Raw genomic sequence first — 22,816 nt, 5'->3', positions numbered from 1 at the left:
AATAATGTCATTATTCTATTAAGGAGCATATATAAATAAATAAATAAATCTCCACTTCATCCTGCATCGGAAATAAATGCTGATGAGCTACAGGGATTTCAAAGTCCATTGGGCTGACTATATGTCAGATGGATATCAATTCCAAATATTGATTCCAAATGTTAAGGGGAGAATGAAGGGGCCGCCATAGAAATGTGGTCCTAGATAGTATAAGATTTTTATTATTTTTTTTAAAAAATTTTATGGGATATTATTGCAAATAGAAACCCGTAGGGATTACGAAAGTATCCACAATTCATCGTTAGGGACAGGTATAGAGCTAAACTATCCACTCATATATCAATAAATACTGTGTGTATATACGTCTAAGAGAGAAGCCACAGTATACATCAGGGACACATAAACAAGAGATCAAAATCAGAAAAAACAAAACAAACAACAAAAAACAAAAAACAAACAAAAAACAAAAAACAACAAACAACAAACAACAAAAAAAAAAAAAAAAAAAAAAAAAAAAACAACAAAAAACAAAACAACAGAAACAACATCAGAGAAAAGCAGTGAAGGTAAACCCCTCATTCAGGCCCTGCGGGGTCATAGTGCCGAGCCGATGTATTTATTGATATATGAGTGGATAGTTTAGCTCTATACCTGTCCCTAACGATGAATTGTGGATACTTTCGTAATCCCTACGGGTTTCTATTTGCAATAATATCCCATAACATTTTTTAAAAAAAATAATAAAAATCTTATACTATCTAGGACCACGATGCAGGATGAAGTGGAGATTTATTTATTTATTTATATATGCTCCTTAATAGAATAATGACATTATTTGCGTCTTGTCTTGCTGCGGGCACTTGACTTTTGGTTACACCTTAGTCCAGGGTAAATAAGTCCGAGAAATCTATGAATTTATAAACGCTACCTTTTTTATCTATATGGCCGACCCATTCTAAGTCTGGATATCATCCATCTGCGCATGCGTCATTTCTACCTGGATCCTTGTATATGCTGTGCATTTGTCCACTAACTACATTTTGAACCATGTCCTTGAATGATATGTATGTGCTTTGCGCACATTGCCGCTTCCTATTGGTCCATGTTTCCATCTCTCCTAATAATAGTGGATACCACATACGTATATCTTTGCTTTGGAATAATCATACAGGTTTTCTTATACTATTAGGTTCTCTTATATTACTTACCTACGGGGCTCTGCTACCTCTCGGTCCAGTGAATTGAAGTCCTATTCTCTTATGTATACACAGGCGCTATTGCCTGCCTTATATTATCATTATCACTGTAATCCTATTCTTATTTCCACTTTTTTCTAAGTTGTGACTTTGCACCACTGCGCATGCGCGGTCCCTAAATGGACCAGCGTAGACGCTGTATAGCTATTTAATCACTATAGGACTTTTTAGACTATGTTTCCGATTGGTAAGTGTGCGCTTGCGCACCTCCCCCTGTATGATTGGCTCCCCGAATGGTCTCCTATTGGTCCACGGATCAGCTGTGGAGGCTGGTATCCTTTCACTCCTGGTGATTGGTAGTTGGCACTGACGTACTTTGGTTTGCGTCATAGACGGACTTTACAAGAGGGGAGGAATTCCCGGCGCGCCGCCATTAGCCCCATTTCCCCTGAGGACGTTACAGCAGTAACGAAACATGTCGGGGGGGCTTCTCAAATTTTAATTCCTGCTTTGCTGGCTAAACTTAAGCACACACCTCAATCACTGACGGCTACGATAGCGGTCGTGTTACGTTGGCTCATAGGTGTGTTACACTAGTGCATGGGCAGCTGTCTTGCATACGTTTACCCGGCAATCTAGCAGTGACAATTTTAATTTTCATGTGGTCTGTTACATTGCTATATATAGCACATTAAAGAATTTACTTTATTTATTTATCATTCATCTTTATGGTAGTTGGAAAACAGGGCTTTTCTTGCCTAACGGCAACTAGCTAGTATTGTATATTTGTACTGAGCTTTGTTCTGGTGCTGTATATATGTACTGAGCTTTGTTCTGGTGCTGTATATAGGTACTGAGCTTGGTTCTGATGCTGTATATATGTACTGAGCTTGGTTCTGATGCTGGATATATGTACTAAGCTCGGTTCTGATGCTGTATATATGTACTAAGCTCGGTTCTGATGCTGTATATATGTACTGAGCTTGGTTCTGGTGCTGTGTATATATATACAGTGAAGGAAATAAGTATTTGATCCCTTGCTGATTTTGTAAGATTGCCCACTGTCAAAAACATGAACAGTCTAGAATTTTTAGGCTAGGTTAATTTTACCAGTGAGAGATAGATTCTATAAAAAACAAAACAGAAAATCACATTGTCAAAATTCTATATATTTATTTGCATTGTGCACAGAGAAATAAGTATGTGACCCCCTACCAACCATTAAGAGTTCAGCCTCCTCCAGACCAGTTACTGCTCCAAATCAACTTGGTGCCTGCATTATAGACAGCTCTTACATGGTCACCTGTATAAAAGACTCCTGTCCACAGACTCAATGAATCAGTCTGACTCTAACCTCTACAACATGGGCAAGACCAAAGAGCTTTCTAAGGATGTCAGGGACAAGATCATAGACCTGCACAAGGCTGGAATGGGCTACAAAACCATAAGTAAGACGCTGGGTGAGGAGACAACTGTTGGTGCAATAGTAAGAAAATGGAAGACATACAAAATGACTGTCAATCGACATCGATCTGGGGCTCCATGCAAAATCTCACCTCGTGGGGTATCCTTGATCCTGAGGAAGGTGAGAGCTCAGCCGAAAACTACACGGGGGGAACTTGTTAATGATCTCAAGGCAGCTGGGACCACAGTCACCAAGAAAACCATTGGCAACACATTACGCCGTAATGGATTAAAATCCTGCAGTGCCCGCAAGGTCCCCCTGCTCAAGAAGGCACATGTACAGGCCCGTCTGAAGTTTGCAAATGAACATCTGGATTATTCTGAGAGTGATTGGGAGAAGGTGCTGTGGTCAGATGAGACTAAAATTGAGTTCTTTGGCATTAACTCAACTCGCCGTGTTTGGAGGAAGAGAAATGCTGCCTATGACCCAAAGAACACCGTCCCCACTGTCAAGCATGGAGGTGGAAACATTATGTTTTGGGGGTGTTTCTCTGCTAAGGGCACAGGACTACTTCACCGCATCAATGGGAGAATGGATGGAGCCATGTACCGTCAAATCCTGAGTGACAACCTCCTTCCCTCCCCCAGGACATTAAAAATGGCTCGTGGCTGGGTCTTCGGGCACGACAATGACCCGAAACATACAGCCAAGGCAACAAAGGAGAGGCTCAAAAAGAAGCACATTAAGGTCATGGAGTGGCCTAGCCAGTCTCCAGACCTTAATCCCATCGAAAACTTATGGAGGGAGCTGAAGATCCGAGCTGCCAAGCGACAGCCTCGAAATCTTAATGATTTACAGATGATCTGCAAAGAGGAGTGGGCCAAAATTCCATCTAACATGTGTGCAAACCTCATCATCAACTACAAAAAACGTCTGACTGCTGTGCTTGCCAACAAGGGTTTTGCCACCAAGTATTAAGTCTTGTTTGCCAAAGGGATCAAATACTTATTTCTCTGTGCACAAGGCAAATAAATATATATAATTTTGACAATGTGATTTTCAGTTTTTTTTTAAATATAATCTATCTCTCACTGGTAAAATTAACCTAGCCTAAAAATTCTAGACTGTTCATGACTTTGACAGTGGGCAAACGTACAAAATCAGCAAGGGATCAAATACTTATTTCCTTCACTGTATATATATATATATATATACTGAGCTTGGTTCTGGTATTGTATTTAGAACTATATTGCTTGTAAAATGGTTTTATGCTCAACTTACACATAAAAAAACGTGGGGGAAAAAATGACGCCTTATTGATTGGTAGAGAAAACAAACATGGTGAGGGGGAAGGGGATGTCGGGAAAGAGGTTGGGGGGTGCGCCAAACTGAATATTTGCCTCGGGTGCTTGAGAACCTAGCTACACCTCTGCATTGTATATAGCGATGATCAAATTTATTCTACACAAATCAAATTCGTTAGCAATTTCCCAAAAGTTCCTCACTTTTTGAGAATCCTTCCCCCACGGATTCGCTCAAAATGGCCGCTGCTATTTTACTAATTAGAACAAGACAGATAAAGAATCACATGACCTTGGGCAGTAGCCAGTGGATTTTCCCTTAATGCTTTGCAGGCATCCTTCCCTCTAGCACTGCCAATCATGAGGAGTATAGGTGTGAGTCACTGATGACGTCATGAGTCATAGCCACTATAAAAGGTCCAACCAGGAAATGCTGTTGCTTTGTGGGGATAAAGATTGGGGAGAGAGGACATCAGACAAAGAGTGAGAGATAGTAAACAGAGAATACAGATAGATAGTGGATTAGTGTCAGTGAGTATGTTTTAGGCCTCATTTACACGAGCGTGTGCGTTTTGCGCGCGCAAAAAACGCAGCATTTTGCGTGCGCAAAAGGCACTTGACAGCTCCGTGTGTCATCCGTGTATGATGCGCGGCTGCGTGATTTTCGCGCAGCCGCCATCATAGAGATGAGGCTAGTCGACGTCAGTCACTGTCCATGGTGATGAAAGAGTTAACTGATCGGCAGTAACTCTTTCAGCACCCTCGACAGTGCATTCCGATCACCATTTCGAGTAACCTATTTTAAAAAAAAGAGGTTCGTACTTACCGAGAACTTCCCGGCCGTTGCCTTGGTGACGCGTCCTTGGTGACGCGTCCTTGGTGACGCGCCTCTCTTGACATCTGGCCCCACCTCCCTGGATGACGCGGCAGTCCATGTGACCGCTGCAGCCTGTGCTTGGCCTGTGATTGTCTGGAGCTGTCACTTGGACTGAATTGTCATCCCGGGAGGTCAGACTGGAGGAAGAAGCCGGGAGTTATCGGTAAGTCAGAACTTTTTTTTTTTTTACACTTTCACGTATATTGGGATCGGAAGTCTCTGTCCAGGGTGCTGAACCAGTCTAACTCTTTCAGCACCCTGGACAGTGACTGTCAAAACGAGTTCGGCCGAACCCGGTAAAGTTCGGTTCGCTCATGTCTACGACACTCCGTTCGGATGTTTGTAAACAGAAAAGCACGTGGTACTTTTCTGTTTACATTCAGTTTGACAGCTCTTGCTCGAATCACGCAGTTCGCACGGAAGTGCTTCCGTGCGGCATGCGTGGTTTTCACGCACCCATTGACTTCAATGGGTGCGTGATGCGCGAAAAACGCACGATTATAGAACATGTCGTGAGTTTTACGCAACGCACTCGCGCTGCGCAAAATTCACGCATCGTCTGCACTGCCCCATAGAGTAATATAGGTGCGTACGACACGCGTGAAAAGCACGCGCGTCGCACGCGCGTATATTACGCTCGTGTAAATGAGGCCTTATAGTGAGGAGAAGAGAATACATAGTTAGATTTAGAATAATTTGAAAGAGAGATCGATTTTAGAGAGAGATCGGAGTCAGTCAGTGTCAGTGTGTTAGTTAGATAGGCAGCCATTGCTGTTGGTGAGTGCTGCTGCAGCTATACAATTCTTATATTAATCACCAATCTTCATCACATCATTCACAAATCTTCAATAATATTAATCCTGTTGTTGATAGTGTGCCGCTGCCTGCTGACACAGACATCATGGACATGATGCCACTCTATGGTTTACACATATCTAATAGTGCCACTTAAAATTGGACCACTTGTTAAAGTCATCGCTTTTTCCGATACCACTGTGTGTGCGTAAACACCAGCAGGCACCTGCCACCAAATAGGGATAATATTTGGACCGTTTTTTTTTTTCATTTGAAAAAGCACGTGCAATGTGTTATTAAACAGGCTGTTTGTTACCACCGGGTACCATCCACCCTACCCAGAGCCAGATACAGTATGTTGCTGTCACTTTAACGCCAAGGAAGCATTAGTAATGTCCAAGAGCTTAAAAGTAGTTGGATACAGTTCTAGAAGACCTCAGAGTGTCAGGCACAACTTTTCAGGACAATTGGGGCAAATTTATTCGCACATAATTGGATCTCATGGCCAGTTCGATGGAATCGGACACAAAACTAATTTTGGGAAATTTGCTCATCTCGAATTGCATAATCCCGTTAGTGACCGCCAATACGTCTTTTAACGGCGGCCACTAACGGGCTTTATTCTGATGCATATGCCTTTCTACGGCACTGCATCAGGATAAAGTAAGCAGAGCAGGGAGCGTCAAATCTCCCTGCTCTCATCTGCCAGAGGCAGCTGAGGGCTGGGGGTGTCCCTGCTCTGCAGGGTGAGATCGATATTAGTATCGATCTCACCCGTTTAACCCTTCAGATGCGGTGCGCAATAGCGAGCGCCGCATCTGAGTGGTTTTGGAGAGAGGGAGGGAGCTCCCTCTCTTCCCCACCGACACCCGGCGATACGATCGCCGAGTGTCTGTGTCTCCAATGGCAGCCGGGGGCCTAATAAAGGCCCCCAGGTCTGCCTTGAGCGAATGCCTGCTAGATCATGCCGCAGGCCTGTCCTGGCAGATGCCTGTCCGTTTTAAACGGACATGCAGTAATACACTGCAATACAAAAGTATTGCAGGGTATTATAATAGCGATCGCAGAATCGCATATTAAAGTCCCCTAGTGGGACTAGTAAAAAAGTGAAAAAAAAGTTTAATAAAGTTCATTTAAAAAAAATGTGAAAAAAATTGAAAAACCCAGCTTTTCCCCTCACACAATGCTTTACTATTAAAAAAACAAAATAAAGTAAAAAAGTTACACATATTTGGTATCGCCGCGTCCGTAACGACCCCGACTATAAAGCTGTTACATTATTTAACCCGCACAGTGAACGCCGTAAAAAATGTAATAAAAAACTATGGAAAAATTGCTGTTTTCTGTGAATCCTGACTTAAAAAAAATGTGATAAAAAGTGATCAAAAAGTGGCATCTACTCCAAAATGGTACCAATAAAAACTACAAGTCGTCCCGCAAAAAAAAAGCCCTCATGCGACCGCATCGGCGAAAAAATAAAAACGTTACGGCTCTTCAAATATGGAGACACAAAAACAAATAATTTTGAAAGAAAAAGCGTTTTTACTGTGTAAAAGTAATAAAACATACAAAAACTACACAAATTTGGTATCATTGCAATCGTAACAACCCGCTGAATAAAGTTATTGTGCTATTTATACCACACGGTAAAGGGTGTAGATTTAAGACGCGAAAAAGAGTGGCAAAATTTCAGATTTTTTTCTATTCCCCCCCCCAAAAAAAGTTAATAAAAGTTAATCAATAAATAATATGTCCCCCAAAATGGTGCTATTAAAAAGTACAACTTGTCCCACAAAAAACAAGACCTTATACAGCTATGTCGACGCAAAAATAAAAGCTTATAGCGCTTGGAATGCGACGATTGAAAAACGTAAAAAATGGCCTGGTCATTAAGGTTTAAAATAGGCTGGTCATTAAGGGGTTAAGTCTCATTAAATCATCATGTGACAAACTATGACTTACATGGAGCATCGCAGAATGCTTCTATATATGCGTTGTAATATGTCCCGGGTACCGTGCAGTGGATGGAGGCCAGGCTTAGACCTATGGCATCAGTTGGCCTGATAAGACAAAGAGCATTGCTACTGTTGGAGGACGGCGCAGCATAGCAGTCGGAAATCCCAAGATTCCCTACAAGAAATCATAAATGCATTAACATTCGGCCTCCTGGTTTATTACATGTCCAGATCAGGAATTTTTCAATAGACAACACACAATGACGGATGAAGTACATTAATATGGAACCGCAATGTTAATTTCCTTACCTGGTCCGGAGCAGAAACCCCATAGTAAATCTGTGTCGACGTTGTAGCTGTGTCCACACCAGTAAAAGTGCGTCCCTCCATCATTGGTGCATTGATAATGGACGTTTCCATTAAAAGTAAACGGGAATGTGCACATACCAAAAAACAGAGACGCTAGAGACGGAACGAAACAAAGGACACTGTAAGAGTAATGTAGATTAACTGAAAGCAGGGAGTTATAGAAAAAACCTCAAACTCCTGATACACCGAACATTGTGTGTGTCTGGGTTATTCTCCGGCCGTATATTGGAATGTATATATGTATACTTGGAAATTGATCAACCTATGAGAGCAACTCTAACAACACTAATAAACTCCATGACAAACATTTCACTACGACATTTAAAGAAATTTCTAGAAGCCGCAAAACGTCCTGATCACCGCCTCTGTCTAGACGCTGGGTGAGCACTGCTACATGATATAACAGGGACTCCTCCTGTACATACCTGATCGCCAGACTTTACCTCCTCCGAGCAACCTATTATATTAGGAAAGCATTTTAGATACCAACATCATACTTTTTGTCACGATCTGTGGGTATGTGGACCCACTGGGCCGTACCGCCGTAGCGGGATAGTAGCTGGCCAAACAGTGTACCAAGTCAATGCAAATAATGTCCAAGCACAAGGGTACCTGTAGTAGTCCAGACAGTAGCAATTGCTAGGCACAGATGGGACCTTGGCAGCAGACACCAGGCGTGGTGTAACACAGCAGGCGTGACCGGCGGCACAACACGACTCCAACTTTCTAAGGCACAGGAACAAGGTAGCACGGGATACAGGATACAGGTACGGGAATACTGGGAACAGGATAACACTAAGGGACCATTTGCAAGACTAACACTGGTAAACACAACAACGCTCAGGCAAGGAGTATGGGGGCTGGGCCCTTCATATAGTCCAGGGGATCATAGGCTAATTAATGATTATTTTCATGTGCACGCGCTGGTCCTTTAAGGCCGGGCACGAGTATGCATGCACACCCTACGGGACACAGCAGAACGGAGCGGAAGGGAGGAGATGCGGGCCAGCGCTCACAGATCCATGGCTGAGGCCGTCGGGGGGTGGAGTATTCCCGACGGTTCGCGCCCGTGAATGCTAAACTTTTTATTTGTCCCATAAATAATATGGTTAGCAAAGTATCCAACACAAACCGTGCCCACATAGCGCCCCCCAAACAAACAGCGACAGAGTTCAATAGCTGCCTCCAATCACCACTAGTTAATAGTTAACTAGAGGTCCCTGCCCATAAGAGCTTACACTCTACAGGAGAGAGATCCTTGCCCATAAGAGCTTATACTCTACAGGAGAGAGGACCCTGACCATAAGAGCTTACACTCTACAGGAGAGAGGACCCTGACCATAAGAGCTTACACTCTACAGGAGAGAGGATCCTGCCCATAGGAGCTTACACTCTACAGGAGAGAGGACCCTGCACATAAGAGCTGACACTCTACAGGAGAGAGGTCCCTGCCCATAAGAGCTTACACTCTACAGGAGAGAGGACCCTGCACATAAGAGCTTACACTCTACAGGAGAGAGGTCCCTGCCCATAAGAGCTTACAGTCTACAGGAGAGAGGTCCCTGCACATAAGAGCTTACACTCTACAGGAAAGAGGACCCTGCACATAAGATCTTACACTCTACAGGAGAGAGGACCCTGCTCATAAGAGCTTACGCTCTACTGGAGAGAGGACCCTGCCCATAGGAGCTTACGCTCTACAGGAGAGAGGTCCCTGCCCATAAGAGCTTATACTCTACAGTAGAGAGGACCCTGACCATAAGAGCTTACACTCTACAGGAGAGAGGACCCTGCCCATAAGAGCTTACACTCTACAGGAGAGAGGACCCTGCACATAAGAGCTTACACTCTACAGGAGAGAGGACCCTGCTCATAAGAGCTTACGCTCTACTGGAGAGAGGACCCTGCCCATAGGAGCTTACGCTCTACAGGAGAGAGGTCCCTGCCCATAAGAGCTTATACTCTACAGTAGAGAGGACCCTGACCATAAGAGCTTACACTCTACAGGAGAGAGGACCCTGCCCATAAGAGCTTACACTCTACAGGAGAGAGGACCCTGCACATAAGAGCTTACACTCTACAGGAGAGAGGACCCTGCTCATAAGAGCTTACGCTCTACTGGAGAGAGGACCCTGCCCATAGGAGCTTACGCTCTACAGGAGAGAGGTCCCTGCCCATAAGCGCTTATACTCTACAGTAGAGAGGACCCTGACCATAAGAGCTTACACTCTACAGGAGAGAGGACCCTGCCCATAAGAGCTTACACTCTACAGGAGAGAGGACCCTGCACATAAGAGCTTACACTCTACAGGAGAGAGGACCCTGCACATAAGAGCTTACACTCTACAGAAGAGAGGAAAGAATCACAGGCAAAGACAAGCAGGAAATTAAGGTATAAATAGACCAAGGGGGGAGCTAGAACCGTCTGGCCAGGCTGTGATAGGTTCTCCCACTCCTCAGCCTACCAGCCTGAGTGGTAGCAGATTGCGTCACTCTAGCAGACCTAGGCACAGATGCAGGATGATTAACCACGGGCGTCGACACAGAAGCTGTGTCTGGCAGATCCTTTACAATATATTTGTCATTACAGAATTGTGATGTTCATACTTAGTGATCTCTTGCTCCGTCTTTCCGTCTTCTGTAGGATATTCTTCCAAGGATTATAGTCATAGTCCACCTGCCAAAGTCACACAAAGATACAATGAGTGCGGTGGTCTAGAGAGGTGGTGACTTCACACCTGCCCAGTCCAGTCTTTAGGGATGCAAAAAGTTCCTTCCATAGACGCCCCATTGAGGATGTCCTCTTTGGCAACATCACAGTATAGTAAAGCCACCTGCTAACGAGAGATTAGTCTTCCCTACAGAACATCTTCAAGTCAAACACATCATAGGAACAGAACTCTTATCATTTTGGAATTTGTTTGCTGATCAACGAAAGCCTTGGCCGTCATGAGACACCCTCCCCCGCCCAAACCAGCACATTGCAGCTCGAGTATAGAGTGGTAACCCTCATCATCCTGCTCTATGACACTCCTCACTATTCTCCTCACTCACGGCTCTATAAGAAGAATTTCTTCCAGTGCCGGTGAAGCAAAAGTTCAGAGGTTTTCTCATCTCTGGTCAGTATATTCCTCAGCCCTGGACCCAAAATACATTCACATCAGTCCAGCCTCACAATCTAACGTCTATGTCAGAGGACCACACACTGGGGCCAAGTTCATACAAAGCCAATTGAACATGTTGTGTCACATACGAGAAAACTGGAGAAGTCTTGGAAACCAACCCAAGCCAACGAGAACATACAAACTCCATGTGGATGTTGCCCCTAATTATTAGAAGCAGTGGTCTACATGGAAGAGAAGGGCGCCCAAAGCAAAGACCAAAATGGGCCTCCTATGATGGTGCCAGGTTTTGTCTCCTGCCCCAGCTGAAGACCCTGGTGTCCCCTTTCCATGACCCTCAGGCTTATCTTATATGGAGAATGGCATCCTGTATAGGTATAGCAAAGGGGATGAGATCAACCAGGGCTGGGCCCTTCTCTCCAAGGGCCCCATAGTGTGAGCTTCCTTATGATATGTCAGGCTTGGGTTACAACTCTACAGAGAAGGGGTTGTAGGCAAACGCTGTCCATTTAGATTGATGGCACATTTCGTGGATCTATGGACTGGAGGGGATGTTGTATATGTGGCTGCCGGCATGCACCCTGGACCCACCCATTACCTACATATCCAGTTACCAGCCAGAGGCGCCCGGAGGATCAGGTATGTCCTTTGCATGCAGAATCTTGAAACCATTTGCATAACAATAAAGGACAATGTATAGATTGCAGGAATCTTATACCATTCAAATCTCAGACATGTCCTACTGGAGACAGATTTGCAAAGGAAAGTAAGAGAAGACCGAACATACGATGGAAGATATAGGGGTTGAGTGTAATTGCCTCATGGAACGTCATTTTCTATTTTACTCCCTGAAGTTTTTGGGCTTTCGCCTCTGCACATGTAACTATGGGGCGTTACTCGAATAGTCCACGTTATTGCAGGTAGAAAGAAAAAAATAACCATTATATGATATGACCATAATGGAAAGGGACTGAGACTTTCTTTTACCACACTATATTATTTTAAAAAAGTACTAAAAAAAAATAAAAAATAACTTTTTGGGTCATTTTTTATAATTTTTCCCAAAATATCACCAAAAAAATAAAGCGAAAACAGATTACTAACTAAATTAATAATAAGAAGTTATACCACTCATGTCAACTCTCAAAACATATGTCCTGGGTGCTGCATGTCCTCACCTCTCCCCGTTGCCGTATTCTTCTTCACTCCTGGGCGCCGCCGACAACGATCAGACTCAAGGATCAACATCAGGATCTGGTCTATGGCGTCGCCCAGGAGTTAAAGGGACGCTGGAACGGAGAGAGGTGAGTATCTGAGCGTCTGGTCTGAGGTTTGCTTTAAGGAGGGGGATTGGTCTGGTTATGTATTAAAAGGGGGTCTGGTCTGGGGTTTATATTAACCTGGTTCTGGTCTGGGGTCTGTTTTAACAGGTGGGTCTGGTCTGGGGTTTGTAATTCTTTACGGGTCTAGTCTGGGGCCTGTATTTGGGGGGGGGGGTTAGTATTTATTTAGGGGGTCTGAGGTCTGAATTAATTTAGGGGTCTGTATTAGTTTAGGGGTCAGGTCTGGGGTCTGTATTTAGGGGGTCTGGTCTGGAGTCTGTACTAGTTTAGGGGTCTCTATTAGTTTAGGGGTCTGGCCTGGCATCTGTATTAGTTTAGTGGCCTGGTGGTCTGTATTAGTTTCGGGGTCTGGTCTGGGGTCTGTATTAGTTTTCGGGTCTGGTCTGGTGTCTGTATTAGTTTAAGGGTCAGGTCTGGTGTCTGTATTTAGGGGGTCTGGTCTGGGGTCTGTAATTAGGGATCTAGTCTGTATTAGTTTAGGGGTCTGGTTTGGGGTCTGTATTTAGGGGTCTGGTCTGGGGTCCATCTTAATTTAGGAGGTCTGGTCTGGGGTCTGTATTGAGTTTAGGGGGTCGGGTCTTGGGTCTGTATTTAGGGGTCTGGTCTGTATTAGTTTAGGGGTCTGGTGTCTGTATTTAGGGGTCTGCTCTGGTGTCTGTATTTAGGGGTCTGGTCTGGGGTCTGTATTTAGGGGTCTGGTCTGGGGTCCGTCTTAGTTTAGGAGGTCTGGTCTGGGGTCTGTATTGAGTTTAGGAGGTCTGGGGTTAGGGTTAGGGTTTTTTGGATGCGATGAATAAGGTCATATGCACTATTTGTGATTCCAAGTCCGTGGGTTTGGGGCGTGTCCTATGTAAAAGGGTTTAAGGCCAAAAATGTTGTGTGTTGCGTGCTGCCTCATGCCATACTTTTCAGAATCTCCTTGATGTCCCTTTACAAAAGTTGTCAAGTATGAGTTGTAGTCGCGAGGGGTAATATACTGTATGGAGAAGAGATAGAAGCAGGCAAGAACTATAAGGAGGACAATTAATAAGAATATATGAAGGGTATGACATGACATCACTAGTCTTTACCATGTATAGATTAATAGGAAGGAAAACATTGAATATGAAGTGAGAACCAAGAACCATAGGGAGATGAGAACCGATCGTGATCGCTGTCTGAGAAGAGAAGAACACCGTATATGAGGTCCACGTGGGAGACATCAGTATAAAGTCTTAATAAAGAAGAAAAAAATGATACAAAGTCTATAAAGAAGTCATCATATGTATAAGGGTAAGGCCGTGCGTACTGGGAATTCTACATCACAGATTTGCCGCAGATTTCTCCCTTTGCAAAAGCTGAAATGTGTAGTGAAGATCCGGATAATTTCTGCAACAGAATCGGCATCAATATTCGCAGCATGTCCTGACCTCCACCCTGATTGTTTTTCCCGCTATGTGTGGATGGGCTTTCGGAAACCCCATCCCTTTGTATAGTGCTGTAAATTGTCATGGATTTTCAGTGCAGGATCCACACGGAAAATCTGCTACAGATGTCTGAACGTGACCTGAGAAGAACGGGGAATAGGAGATCTTTACAGAAGACACTGGAGTCTATGTAACGCCCATGGCCACGGACCGTCAGGATTACTCACCCGTCGACGGCCGCACTCATGGTTCTGTGAGCGCTGGCCCGCATCTCCTCAGGAGATTCCAGCGCTCACTTCTGCTTCATTCTACCATGTCCCGTAGGGTGCACACGCACGCTCGTGCCCGACCTTAAGTAGAAAATCTGTAATTAGCCCACTACACTGGACTATAAGAAGGGCCCTGCCCCTTCCTTCATTGCCTGAGCGTTGTTGTGTTTACCGGTGTCAGTCCTTGCAAATGGTCCCTAAGTGTTTTCCAGTTCCCAGTGTTCCCGTTCCTGCTACCTGTATCCTGTATCCCATGCTACCTTGTTCCTGTGCCTTAGAGAGTTGGAGTCGTGTTGTGCCAACGATCACGTATGCTGTGCTGCATCACGCCTGGTGTCTGCTGCCAAGGTCACATCACTACTGTCTGAACTACCACAGGTACCCTTACTCGGACTATAGACGTTGACTTGGTACTCTGTTTGGCTAGCTGCTATCCCGCTACGGCGATATGGCCCAGTGTGTCCACATACCCACAGATCGTGACAGTGTATAAGAATGATATGGAGAAGAATAAGGAATATGATGTCTATGTAGTAATTCTCAATGTGTATACAGTGTATAGGAAGAATAACCATGAATATGAGGTCATCACTGAATACAACAGTATATATATATAGGTCAGTATGGGGAAGAGGTCTATAGAGAAGAACCATATGAAGAACACTACAGATGAGGTCTATATAGAAGACTTGAATGTGCAGAAGGTCTAAATAGTGAAGAACATCATATGAGGTTGGGTATGAGTATGAAGTATGAGGTCAGAGGTCAATGTAGAAGACAAATGTTTGGATAAAGACTGGAGAGGAACAATGAACATGATGACTATAGAGAAGACACGAGGATGCACAGCATGTCGACCAGTGGTGTCCAACTTGTGGCTATTCAGAGTTGTAGTTGTACAAAGCCGGAGAGTCTCAGGTTTGGACACCACTGGTGTAGATGGAGACAAACCCTGAGTATAATGTCTACATAAAAGATGCAGTATATATAAGACCTACACGTCGAAGAGCTGCCAGTGCATGCTGGGAGATCTAGTTGTGCAAAGTTGGAGAGTCACAGGTTGGTCACTACTGGTGTAGATGGAGACAAACCCTGAGACTAAGGTCTGCATAGAAGACAGCAGTATATAAGGACTATATGTTGATGTATGTAAGAGCTATATGTAGAAGAGCTCTTCATGGACGTCTTTTTAGAAGACAGTCGTGTAGAAGGACTATGAGGAGATAGGTCTATGCAGTAGACAGCAGTGTATATGTAATGTATGTAGCGGAAGACCCAGCAGCATGTCTACAAATATGAGTATTGACACTCAGATGATTGATAGAAAAATTACAAAACTTTATTAGGACATAAATACACATATAATGAATAATAAAAATAGAACCATGCTATGCAGAGAGTGTCCTGCAGTTGGAAGCAATATAGGAAGACTAGGATCCAAAAAATGTCGTGCGGTGCAGAAATCCGGCGTTTTATAATATATATTAATAACAAGAGTCAAGTGACACATGTATTATCGCCCAGTGTTGCCTGCATGTACCATTGTGGAGTCTAAACATGGGCCAGATGTAAGGTCAAGAGAAGACTTACCCATGAGTGATTGCTCCTGCAACTGCAGAGACACCAACCCGACGCGCGTTTCGGCAGAAATGCCTTCGTCCGGGGGTGGCATCTCTCCAGCGGAACAAGGTATTTAAACAGCCAATATCCAATGAAAATGTTAGGGGCACATACGGAGAGATAATCAATGTGATTAGCCACTATAGAGCGACACGCGTGAGGTACAGAGCGAGCCCGTGACGTACTTCCGGTACTGCGTCATCAGGGAGGACGGAACAGGAGCGCACCTGGCGCGCATGCTACGCCCCTCCAGATGAAGACACATAGACGAAAGACGTCCGAGACACTCCCCCCTGACGTGAGCGCTGGGCTAATCATCTGTCAAAATGCAGTATGTATGTAAACTCCGCCCTACATGGGATACACGGCTGTTGATGGGAAAGAGATAAGACAGAATAAAAGATGAGGCTACAAATAAGATATCGAAACATATAGATGGAGCAGGTATTGAAAAACAATACTGATCATAATGAAACATAATACAGCATATTATATATAAATCGAAAATTACAAATAACAAGGTGGTCTTAAAGCTATAAATACACAGAGTAATAAAAAAACTAAACAGACAAAAATAGGCATTAAATATGCCACAATTATTCTATATATATATATGTACTGTGTAAAAACTAATAAATGCCAACATTTGCCGTACAAAACATTTGTATAATCATAAACAAAACGAAAAAATTCATAAATGCACAAACCTGTATTGCTGACAAATGGACTAAAGCATGATACAAGAGAATTTGATAACAATGAAAATGAAAAATGGGTAAAAATAATAATAATAAGAATAATAATAAAAGTGAATATGGGTAATAAAAAATAAATGAATAAAAAATAATAAATAATAAATAATAAATAATAAATAAATGCAAAATAAAAAATAAAAAATAAAAAATGATAAATAAAAAATGAATGAATAAATAAATAAATAAATAATGATGACGCAGTACCGGAAGTACGTCACGGGCTCGCTCTGTACCTCACGCGTGTCGCTCTATAGTGGCTAATCACATTGATTATCTCTCCGTATGTGCCCCTAACATTTTCATTGGATATTGGCTGTTTAAATACCTTGTTCCGCTGGAGAGATGCCACCCCCGGACGAAGGCATTTCTGCCGAAACGCGCGTCGGGTTGGTGTCTCTGCAGTTGCAGGAGCAATCACTCATGGGTAAGTCTTCTCTTGACCTTACATCTGGCCCATGTTTAGACTCCACAATGGTACATGCAGGCAACACTGGGCGATAATACATGTGTCACTTGACTCTTGTTATTAATATATATTATAAAACGCCGGATTTCTGCACCGCACGACATTTTTTGGATCCTAGTCTTCCTATATTGCTTCCAACTGCAGGACACTCTCTGCATAGCATGGTTCTATTTTTATTATTCATTATATGTGTATTTATGTCCTAATAAAGTTTTGTAATTTTTCTATCAATCATCTGAGTGTTAATTGACCTTGGTTTATAGGTATACTTATGATATTTTAAGGTCAATACACCAAGTTTTACTTGGTTTCACATCAAACCTTTGTTGTCTGTATTTCAGCTAACAACTGCAGGTTTATTCCTGAATGTACAAATGAGTTATTTGTTATAAATATGAGTATTGGCGATCTGGACATGGAGTCTATGTAGGAGCAACATGGACTATTGAGGAGAACATGAAGAAGAAGATGTATGAGGTCCCTATAGTCCAACCTAACCAGATGCCAAAATTGGAACTATTCTATGATTTAACCTGATAAGACAATAATATAATGGTATACAGTATATATGTTGCGTGGTTGGTATAGATGTACATTTGGCTAGTTAATAGTATGAAGGGGCCACCTCTGCTGGATCTCAGTGGCATACATTATGGGTTTCCAAGAACATCTTCATCGCTCCTATATACTTATTACTGTGCTCATTATTGTACTCACATTGGAAGGTTCTTCTGTGATATTTTCTGGATAAACATAGGAAACCACCAGCATGGAGAGCGTTAGGAGGCATCTCAGCATGGTCCTTGGCCAGTCCATCATCAATGTCACCATGTTACACGCAGAGCTTCATGTACGGGCCGGGCTGACAGATGCAAATTTACATCAATCTTGTTTAGATTTCAGAGAATACATTAACACACCCGACTATGTGAGGATGATGAGAGAGGATGATGAGAGTATTTTTATAAGAGTACAATGGTCCTGGAATAAGAAAGTCTCGGAGATTCTTCTGGATTTTCTATTTCCAGACATGTTCAGTCTCCACTTCTTCTCACAATAACCCCGCAATGTTACATAATATTCTGCCATACACACAATATATAGCTAAAGATCCAACGTCCCACTCCAACAACCCCCATAGCAAATAAGAAGACGTTACCCACAGACCATCTGGCCAAGAATAATTTGATGAATAATACATGAAAATTCGAAAATCTGATCTCTACCGCAATGTCTAACAATCTATAGCGTGAGTACAATAAAACGTAAAGAAAATGTGATGCACTCGACACAGTCCGGCCGAGATTATGTCTATAATTCACTTAATCCCCAATTTATGTTTGTGGACTCCATGGGGCAGATTTATTAATAGTTGGAAATTAGGACATTAAAAAACTAGAAGTGCCAAATTAGTGCCGTGGTGTGTGCGGTGTGTTCAATGTGGCGCACCTTGGTTCATGTCATACACCGTTCTCTTCCTTACACAACCTCGAGGGGTTTACTTTAAACTGGTCAATTAGGACGTAAATATGACACGATATGATTTACTTACCCACATCCACATATCAAAACACTTTACAGGAGTCTAAGGCCTCATGCACACGGCCGTGCTCGTAATTACGAGCACGGCCGTTCACGGGCGGACACGGGCAGCCGGCCGCTTTTGCGAGCCGTGCTGCCATTATAAAGTATAGCAGCACGGCCCGTAAAATAGAAAAATAGAACATGTTCTATTTTTTTAACGGCACGGGCACCTTCCCGTGAGAAAACGGGAAGGTACCCGTGGCTAACAGAAGTATATGAGCCCGTTATTGCGGGTCGTAATTACGACCCGCAATAACGGGTGTTTTTACGGTCGTGTGCATGAGGCCTAAGACACTTAAAAAAAGCGGAGCACCAGTTTTTTTCCTCAATTTGTGCCAGAATTATGGTGCATTTTAATAGTAAATCTGCCCCGATGTCCGTTACTCACACTGCATAACTTATAAAGCAAATATGTTATACTACAGTCTGCAATCTGCAACCTATGGCCGCTCATAATATCACCCAGGAAAAGAAAAGGGGAGGAGGGTGCTATCTGACATCCACACTGCTGTAATAGGCAGCAATGACTAGATTAATCTTCATAGGGGGCAGTATTATAGTAGTTATATTCTTGTATATAGGGGGCAGTATTATAGTAGTTATATTCTTGTATATAGGAGCAGTATTATAGTAGTTCTATTCTTGTATATAGGAGCAGTATTATAGTAGTTATATTCTTGTATATAGGAGCAGTATTATAGTAGTTATATTCTTGTATATAGGGCAGTATTATAGTAGTTATATTCTTGTATATAGGGAGCAGTATTATAGTAGTTATATTCTTGTGTATAGGGGGCAGTATTATAGTAGTTATATTCTTGTATACAGGAGCAGTATTATAGTAGTTATATTCTTGTATATAGGGGGCAGTATTATAGTAGTTATATTCTTGTATATAGGGGGCAGTGTTATAGTAGTTATATTCTTGTATATAGGGAGCAGTATTATAGTAGTTATATTCTTGTATATAGGAGCAGTATTATAGTATTTATATTCTTGTATATAGGAGCAGTATTATAGTAGTTATATTCTTGTATATAGGGAGCAGTATTATAGTAGTTATATTCTTGTATATAGGAGCAGTATTATAGTAGTTATATTCTTGTATATAGGAGCAGTATTATAGTAGTTATATTCTTGTATATAGGAGCAGTATTATAGTAGTTATATTCTTGTATATAGGGGCTGTATTATAGTAGTTGTATTCTTGTATATAGGAGCAGTATTATAGTAGTTATATTCTTGTATATAGGGGCAGTATTATAGTAGTTATATTCTTGTATATAGGGGCAGTATTATAGTAGTTATATTCTTGTATATAGGGGGCAGTATTATAGTAGTTATATTCTTGTATATAGGAGCAGTATTATAGTAGTTATATTCTTGTATATAGGGGGGCAGTATTATAGTAGTTATATTCTTGTATATAGGAGGCAGTATTATAGTAGTTATATTCTTGTATATAGGGGGCAGTATTATAGTAGTTATATTCTTGTATATAGGGGGCAGTATTATAGTAGTTATATTCTTGTATATAGGGGGCAGTATTATAGTAGTTATATTCTTGTATATAGGGGCAGTATTGTAGTAGTTATATTCTTGTATATAGGGGCCATATTATAGTAGTTATATTCTTGTATATAGGAGCAGTATTATAGTAGTTATATTCTTCTATATAGGATCAGTATTATAGTAGTTATATTCTTGTATATGGGGACAGTATTATAGGAGTTATATTCTTGTATAGAGGGCGGTATTATAGTAGTTATAGTCTTGTATATAGGGGCAGTATTATAGTAGTTATATTCTTGTATATAGGAGCAGTATTATAGTAGTTATATTCTTGTATATAGGAGGCAGTATTATAGTAGTTATATTCTTGTATATAGGGGGCAGTATTATAGTAGTTATATTCTTGTATATAGGGGTCAGTATTATAGTAGTTATATTCTTGTATATAGGAGGCAGTATAAGGCTGGGTTCACACGTGGCGGAATTTCACTTAAATTCCGCTGCGGACACTCCGCAGCGTTAATCCGCAGCCGAGCCGTTTCTCCATTGACTTTCACTTTAATTTAGCAGTGTTCGTTTAGACGATGCGTACAATTCCGCTGCGGAGCATAGGCTGCGGAGCGGAATTTGGTGTCCGCAGCATGCTCTGTCTGTTGCGGAGCAGTGGCGGACTCATGGCGGAATTTCTCCATTGACTTCAATGGAGATTCTAATTTCCGCAATGAAGTCCGCAGCTGTCATGCACATGTTATGTGTGCTGCGGATGCGTCTTGCTTTTTTAACTTGACATTTCTTCATTCTGGCTGGACCTATGTATTTCTAGGTCTACAGCCAGACTGAGGAAGTCAATGGGGCTCTCGTAATGACGGGAGCGTTGCTAGGAGACGTCTGTAAATAGTCACTGTCCAGGGTGCTGAAAGAGTTAAGCGATCGGCAGTAACTGTTTCTGCACCCTGGACAGTGACTACCAATCACAATATAGAGCAACCTGTCAAAAAAATATAAGTTCATACTTACCGAGAACTCCCTGCTTCTGTCTCCAGTCCGGCCTCCCAGGATGACGTTTCAGTCTAAGTGACGGCTGCAGCCAATCACAGGCCAAGCACAGGCTGCAGCGGTCACATGGACTGGCGCGTCATCCAGGGAGGTCGGGCTGGATGCCGAAAGAGGGACGCGTCACCAAGACAACGGCCGGTAAGTATGAAAATCGTTTACTTTCACTAGGGAAAGTGCTGTCCCTTCTCTCTATCCTGCACTGATAGGGAGAAGGGAAGCACTTTTCCCGCAGTCCGCAGCAGCTAGTCCGCATCAATGTACTGCACATTTTGTGCAGATCCGCAGCAGAATCTGCAATGCAGATTCTGTGCGGCATTGATGCGGACAGTTGCGGAGGAAATCCGCCACGTGTGGTCATGCCCTTATAGTAGTTATATTCTTGTATATAGGAGCAGTATTATAGTAGTTATATTCTTGTATATAGGAGCAGTATTATAGTAGTTATATTCTTGTATATAGGAGGCAGTATTATAGTAGTTATATTCTTGTACATAGGATTAGTTTTATAGTAGTTATATTCTTGTATATAGGGGGCAGTATTATAGTAGTTATATTCTTGTATATAGGAGCAGTATTATAGTAGTTATATTCTTGTATATAGGAGGCAGTATTATAGTAGTTATATTCTTGTATATAGGAGCAGTATTATAGTAGATATATTCTTGTATATAGGAGGCAGTATTATAGTAGTTATATTCTTCTATATAGGAGCAGTATTATAGTAGTTATATTCTTGTATATAGGAGGCAGTATTATAGTAGTTATATTCTTGTATATAGGAGGCAGTATTATAGTAGTTATATTCTTGTATATAGGAGCAGTATTATAGTAGATATATTCTTGTATATAGGAGGCAGTATTATAGTAGTTATATTCTTGTATATAGGAGCAGTATTATAGTAGATATATTCTTGTATATAGGAGGCAGTATTATAGTAGTTATATTCTTCTATATAGGAGCAGTATTATAGTAGTTATATTCTTGTATATAGGTGGCAGTATTATAATAGTTATATTCTTGTATATAGGAGGCAGTATTATAGTAGTTATATTCTTGTATATAGGGAGCAGTATTATAGTAGTTATATTCTTGTATATAGGGGCAGTATTATAGTAGTTATATTCTTGTATATAGGAGCAGTATTATAGTAGTTATATTCTTGTATATAGGGGGCAGTATTATAGTAGGTATATTCTTGTATATAGGAGCAGTATTATAGTAGTTATATTCTTGTATATAGGTGGCAGTATTATAATAGTTATATTCTTGTATATAGGAGGCAGTATTATAGTAGTTATATTCTTGTATATAGGGGCAGTATTATAGTAGTTATATTCTTGTATATAGGGAGCAGTATTATAGTAGTTATATTCTTGTATATAGGGGCAGTATTATAGAAGTTATATTCTTGTATATAGGAGCAGTATTATAGTAGTTATATTCTTGTATATAGGGGCAGTATTATAGTAGTTATATTCTTGTATATAGGGGGCAGTATTATAGTAGTTATATTCTTGTATATAGGAGCAGTATTATAGTAGTTATATTCTTGTATAGGGGGCAGTATTATAGTAGTAATATTCTTGTATATAGGAGCAGTATTATAGTAGTTATATTCTTGTATATAGGGGCCATATTATAGTAGTTATATTCTTGTATATAGGGAGCAGTATTATAATAATTATATTCTTGTATATAGGGGGCAGTATTATAGTAGTTGTATTCTTGTATATAGGGGGCAGTATTATAGTAATTATATTCTTGTATATAGGGGACAGTATTAT

The 22,816-nt window shown here is 41.7% G+C and overlaps 1 protein-coding gene across 3 annotated transcripts in view; it reads right to left on the bottom strand.

Annotated features, from left to right (window-relative positions):
• Positions 1-17,927, bottom strand: part of LOC142684057 (adhesion G-protein coupled receptor F1-like) — a 95,654-nt gene extending 77,727 nt beyond the window's left edge. For 2 of the 3 annotated variants that reach the window (XM_075847447.1, XM_075847446.1), the window contains exons 1-3: positions 17,597-17,927; positions 7,839-7,991; positions 7,537-7,704 (exon numbers count right to left, since the gene is read on the bottom strand). In XM_075847447.1, the coding sequence (XP_075703562.1) occupies positions 7,537-7,704; positions 7,839-7,991; positions 17,597-17,669 (394 nt within the window). In that variant the 5' untranslated portion in view covers positions 17,670-17,927. The remainder of the gene's footprint in view (positions 1-7,536; positions 7,705-7,838; positions 7,992-17,596) is intronic. The other variant, XM_075847448.1, reaches the window with a different exon arrangement.
• Between the last annotated feature and the right edge of the window lie 4,889 nt (positions 17,928-22,816).

Source organism: Rhinoderma darwinii (genome assembly GCF_050947455.1).
Source record: "Rhinoderma darwinii isolate aRhiDar2 chromosome 4 unlocalized genomic scaffold, aRhiDar2.hap1 SUPER_4_unloc_12, whole genome shotgun sequence".
Classification (NCBI taxonomy): domain Eukaryota; kingdom Metazoa; phylum Chordata; class Amphibia; order Anura; family Rhinodermatidae; genus Rhinoderma; species Rhinoderma darwinii.
The sequence above is the reverse complement of the archived record's forward strand: the minus strand, read 5'-3'. Positions and strand labels throughout refer to the sequence as shown.